The 6,211-nt window shown below is 38.9% G+C and overlaps 1 protein-coding gene across 1 annotated transcript; it reads left to right on the top strand.

Moving 5' to 3' along the window:
• Positions 1-202: 202 nt before the first annotated feature.
• On the top strand, positions 203-5,103 carry LOC112514339 (SNF1-related protein kinase regulatory subunit gamma-1-like). The gene is made up of 6 exons (XM_025120755.1): positions 203-497; positions 1,538-1,710; positions 2,175-2,369; positions 2,481-2,756; positions 3,311-3,471; positions 4,635-5,103. Exons 1-6 carry the CDS (start codon positions 326-328, stop codon positions 4,930-4,932), a joined length of 1,275 nt encoding a protein of 424 aa, XP_024976523.1. The 5' UTR covers positions 203-325; the 3' UTR covers positions 4,933-5,103.
• Positions 5,104-6,211: the final 1,108 nt, after the last annotated feature.

The raw sequence follows: 6,211 nt of genomic DNA, 5'->3' as shown, positions 1-6,211 counted from the left end.
CTTCTATTAAATATCTTTCCCGCTATTTTTTTAATAATAAATTTTGGATCATGATCCAAATGGATAAGCAATACCTCGTCAACATCTTTGACTCCCCATCTTCACCTTCCACGTGTCTTGAACCACACCTCCAAAAAACATCAACGGTTGACAGCAATAACTGTAAACAACACCCGCAGTACCATAACTTACCCATTTGTCTGCGCCAATAATACAAAATGAACTTTTGTGAGTCTCCATGATCATTCATCGATCGTAGTTCGCCGGTGACAGAGAATTATAGAGAGAGAAAGAGAGTTGTAGAGAGAGAGAGATAGATCAGAAAATGGTTATGGAAGAAGAGAGTCGGACTCCGAGGAGTCCAGAGGCGAAGCTCGGGAAGGAGGTGGAGGACCTGTGGGATGTGCAGGAGTCACAGCTTAGCCCTACGGAGAAGCTCAACGCTTGTTTCGAGAGTATACCTGTTTCCGAATTCCCTCATGCTCCGCCTTCACAAGGTATTTCTTCTTGATTAGTAGTATATATCGATTGATTCAGACCTATTGGGAGTTTGGGATGATCTCCATCGTTTTTTAGGATGGATCAACCGATCAAGAGCATATGGTTACGACGATGAGTGTGTGATCGGTGTCAGTATTGCGGATTTTGATGTATAATTCTCTTGCAGATATAACTGGTTGACGTAATTTCTGTAGTTTACTTGATCGGTTTCATAATTATGAAATTTAATTAGGGAGTGTAGTTGTGTGCTTCTGATTGTTCTTGATATTGAAAAATTGGCTTTATAGTGACTACGGATTATTATACCAGATGTTAATTGATCGACACTTGTTTAGCTGTTTCCATACTTCTTATTGTCTGTTACATGATCGGTCTCATAATTACGTAATTAAATTAGTCTGTGTATTTGTGTGCTTCCGATCGTTCGTGATATTACAAATTGGTTTTCATAATGACGACGGATTACTTCCTTGTCAAAAGAAATGGTTTAACTGTGGTTACTGCGTTTGAAATTTGTTGGATACCGTTTTTCGGGGCTGATTTTTCTTGTAACCTTTGTTTTTTAAAGTATATATAATATTAAGCGACCCTGCCTCTCTCTCATGGTGAGACTTGGACCCTTTTTGACCTCAAGGAGGCGGCTCTCTACTGGTATCCCGAATACCCTTAGGCCAATGACCTTTTAAGTTTATGCTGAGGAAATCGAAATGCCATATTTAATTGATGAAGCTCGGTTGATACTTTAGGGATGATTACAACAATACAACTGCATGTATGTAGCTTATGAGTAGAGAATTTGCACAGGGTCGTTGGACTTACTATGGTTTATGGCATAATCTAGTATCGGTAGATGCCATATAAGCATCATATGGATCTCTGAGTCTGAGCACGTATGTGTAATGTGTTACCTATGAGTAAGATGTTCACATAATATTTTCAAGCATCAATAGATTAAGCATGGTATAGTTTCTTTCCTGCTGTTCTATTATTTGCCTCATTCAATGATTGTACTAAGCTTCTCAATTTTTTTTTTCAGTAATTGAAATAAAATCGGATGCAAGTCTGAGTGAAGCTGTCCGGTTGCTGTCTCAAAATAAAATTCTCAGTGCACCTGTTGTGAATGTTGATGCACCAGAGGATGCTAGTTGGATCGACAGATATCTTGGGATGGTAGAGTTTGCAGGCATTGTCGTGTGGACTCTGCATCAGGTTCACACATTTCTTTTCTTGAATTATAGATATCTGGAAATACGTATTCTTAGTTAGAATTAATAAGTTACTGCTATGTTATTGATTCGGCATGTTAAGGCAAATTAACACTACACTGTGATCTAGAGTTGAAAGCAATTGCATTACAAGAATTACAAGAGAAGGGGGCTCAGAAGGTTGGCTTCTTTTGGCCGATCCTTTAAACTCATTTGTTGGCTTATTATGGCCTACCCTCCGAAAAGAGGAGGAACCGGCAGGGCGGGGAGGGGGGGGGGGGTGTTGCTGTAGTATTCCCAAAAATGTTCTTCCTTTTAAAGGGTAAACACTGACCAAGTGAAATCCATATCTATATGTACATTNGGGGGGGGGGGGGGGGGTGTTGCTGTAGTATTCCCAAAAATGTTCTTCCTTTTAAAGGGTAAACACTGACCAAGTGAAATCCATATCTATATGTACATTTACAGTCTGAAAAGAACGACACGTTAGATGAACCCAACTTATTTTCAAGCGCATTAGAGGATTCTATGGGACCTGCTGTTGTTGCAGCAGCCACTGGGATGTCTTCTCCGAGGTATAGAAGCTCACAGCCTGGATCTCCAAAGACTGCTGGGAACTTTTTTGAGTTGTTAACGTCCTCCGATCTCTATAAAAATACAAAGGTTTTGCTTCTAACTTTATTGGCATCCTTTTATTTTCTTTCAAAATTTAGTTGCTGTTCTGCCTGTTCATATTTCATTATTTGTTTCTTCAAAATGTTGTGCAAAATGCAGGTTAAAGACATCTCTGGCTCATTTCGCTGGGCTCCATTTCTGGCATTGCAGACATCAAACTCCTTTCTGACCATGCTTTTACTGCTCTCAAAGTACAGAATGAAGAGTGTCCCTGTGGTTGATCCAGGGGAACAAAAGATAGACAACATCATTACTCAATCTGCTGTGATCCACATGTTGGAGGAATGTGCGGATCTCCAGTGGTTCAAAAGCTGGGGATCTAAGCAATTATGTGAGCTTGGTCTTCCCCTGATGAACGCCAATCAAGTTATTAAGGTACATGGCTCTATACAGAGGTGAACGCCAATCGACCTTACTCCTTGCTGCTTTGCTTCATTTTTTTCTCTCCACATAAGTGTTAGAAACCGAAATTTAAAAGGGTAAAAACAGGAGTCGAACCTGCAATCCTTCAAAGGGCAAGTCTTGTTGCGGGGATTTAGACCATCTCAATTTTTTTTTTATAAGTTCTGTTTTAAAACATTTCAGGGCGTCATTCAAAATTAAGCGGGTGCACTGGCCCTGATTTTTTTTCCATTCCAACAAGACGACTGAGTGGTAGCCAGTGTTCCCCCTGCCGGTGCCTGGCTCATACCTTTCGCCTCTGTATATATTAAACATCTCCTCTCTTTATAAGGACTTTTTAAAAGAAATTTGAAAAGGGTTTCACATATCCTAACATGGTATCAAAGCCGAATCTACCACATCTAGGGATTCGACGTCGTCTAGCTTTCGTTTGAGGGAACATGTTGGAGTCCTACATCGTAGGAAGCTCTTTTTAGAGAGAGATTCAAAAGGATTCCGAGTATCTTATTTTAACTCGTGTTTTGCAGGTAAATGAGGATGAACCGGTGCTGCAGGCATTTAGACTTATGAGGCAGAAGGGAATTGGTGGATTACCGGTGGTTAGTGATGGAAACAAGCCAGTGGCTAATATAAGCATCCGAGACATTCAGTTCCTCTTAATCGCCCCCGAGATTTATAAAGATTACAGGTTAGTGAAGTAACTTCTTTACCATTTCCTCTACATAAAATTCAACAATTTCATCTCTATCCATACAGAAAGTAAACAGTTTCTGACACCATATCTCATCATCATTGTTAAGAATTTAGGATATGAAGAACTGTTTGAATCTCTCTATAGAATCCGTTGAATCTCTCTTTATAAAAGTCTTCTACCAAAGGACAGTTCCTATATATGTATATACAGGGGACCTTTTCTTTGGGAACCCATTAAATTGTGATAACTTTGAGAACTTATGCATCATGTGTTATTTCATGTGATCTTTTTCCATCTAAGACTAGAATTTGGAATATTAAATACTATGCCTAGATAGAAAAAAAATCATTCAAAATAACACATGACGCACAGATTCTCAAGGTTATCACAATTTCATGGGTTCTCAAATGATTAATCTCCTATATATACATACACACACGGTAGATAGATCAGTCTAGTGGAGGTGAGACTCCAGCAGGCCCCTCAAATAGAGGCTTTTCAGTGCCCTCAAAAACGGAAGCTAAAGATTTTGAGGGTGCTATATATTTCACATGGTATCCCTCTTGACACTCTAGTACAATCTGCGTCCATCTGGCCTTCATTGGAGGAGGCGTGTTGCACTCCAACATCGACTAGACTTGGACAATTTCTCCTGTATATTGGAACCTTCCCTTCCTCCTCAAGGGCTCTTTTGCAGAGTGATCTGAGAGTTCCGCATATTATGTCGAGCCCTTAGGGGTGTGTTTGGTAAGTGGGACATGATAGTACAAAATTTGTTGTGGGTGGCACATTTGGTGTGATATTAGACTGAGATAGGACAAAAACCGAGTAGGTGCAGCAACCATCTTTTGGTAACAATGAGGATGAGACAAGATTGTTAAATTGTTAAACTTTTCATGTCAAATTAAAACCCTAAAACCTTTCACAATTCTTTCCCTGACCTCTCGCTCGTCAAGTACAGTCTTGTCCATGTACCAAATGCACCCTAGGCGGTGCTAGACCCTTGATACCATGTTAGGATAACTGTAATTCCTTCAAATCCCTTTCTAAGAAAACCCCTTGAAGAGAGAGGAATTTATCGATCATAAAGGTTCAGATGAACTGTGTCTAATTGATGTGAGACTCCAATGCTTATTACGATTTGGATTCAACTGCAGATCCATCACAGCCAAGAACTTCGTAACATCGGTTAAAAGGTATCTAGAGGAGAACCAGAAATCGTCGCCTTTGGTAAGTGGCATGATTACTTGTAGAAAAAACGAGACGCTAGAAGAGGTGATATCAAAGCTCGACTCGAAAGAGATTCATCGTATATATGTGGTGGACGAAGAAGGGAATCTCGAAGGAGTGATAACGCTAAGAGATATAATCTCAAGGATCGTTCACGAGCCTCGTGGCTACTTTGGTGACTTTTTTGATGGTGTCTTGCCGTTACCCGCAAATAGTCGGGTTTAACCACTTGCTTGCTTAACTACTTGTAAAATTTTCCCATTTCCAGCTTTTGCTTAATTTGTCTAACATGAGACTGCTAGTGCTAAAGTTTGTGTTGTGTATCCGAATAAATCAGTTAAGACTAAATAGATCTGTTGGGCTTGATCCATATCATGCATCAAAGTTTTTGTTTTGACAGATTGGTTTACGGGCAGTTTACCAATACAAATCGGGTAAGTGTTAACCAAGTAAAACTGCAGCCTGAATAAGCGGCTCGCGTTTGTCTGAAAATTATTGTTTAGCAAGTGTATGTGTAAGTGCTGACCAAAGTTACTTCCTTGTTGAGTTAACATCTTGGTCATAGGTTAGTTTTAATATACCGACCAAGATTATAATGGATGTAGGGCTTATTCAGTAAGCCTTTACCCAGTTTTTTTACCTTATCGGTCATCCGATGAACATGATAAGGATCTGGAATCTAAGAGCAATAATAAGGATTATGAGTCCGACAAGTTTTAATAAATTGAAATCTTACCCTTCAAGTTAAATGAAGTTGTTGACTCTTACCGGTAAGCGTTGACGGCCCCATAGTTTTGAATTGGACTTGAAAACAGTGGAGTAACCAAGTTTTGGACTTTGGGTGTATGCAAGTTTCTCTTGTATTCTCTAACACAAACTCTTCTTAAACTCAAGTTATTTGTTTTTCACTATCATCATTTGAATTCTAAGTTTAGACGTTGAAAATTGGGATGAACAAACTTTACCCCCTGTTCGAATCAAAGTTACCAAACCAGAAATTTCAACAATGTGTGCGCGAATCGTGTAAAGTGCAGCCAAATAAAAAACGTGCGATATATTGAAACATGCGTAGCAGTTTTTTTTTTTTTTTTTTTATTAACCTGGATATCCAACCCGCTATGCGAGCCGACTAACCCCATGACGACCACCATGACTAATCCCATGACGACTAATCCGTGACCGCAAGAGAATTTTTATTCCTTCTTGGATTTGAACCTGAGACCTCCTGGTATTTTGATATTTGGAGTCAAGTTCAAACCAATCAGGCACTACCTTTCTATTCTAATTGAGTAGCAGTCTATTGTTATTGCCATCAAATGAATTGTCAGTAAATATTTCTAACCCGGGTTAAAAGCAATTTTCCTTATTAGTCATTATCATGTCCATCTATATAATAATCTAAGGTTATTTATTATTGAACATGACAGTTTATTTTTAAATTTAAAAACTATTTTAAATTTTGATTTAATATAAAATTCAAGATTTAACATATAAAATATGCATT

The sequence above is a fragment of the Cynara cardunculus genome, assembly GCF_001531365.2.
Source record: "Cynara cardunculus var. scolymus isolate 2C chromosome LG 6, CcrdV1, whole genome shotgun sequence".
Taxonomy (NCBI): domain Eukaryota; kingdom Viridiplantae; phylum Streptophyta; class Magnoliopsida; order Asterales; family Asteraceae; genus Cynara; species Cynara cardunculus.
Note: the sequence above shows the minus strand (reverse complement) of the source record. Positions and strands in the feature narration are given on the sequence as shown.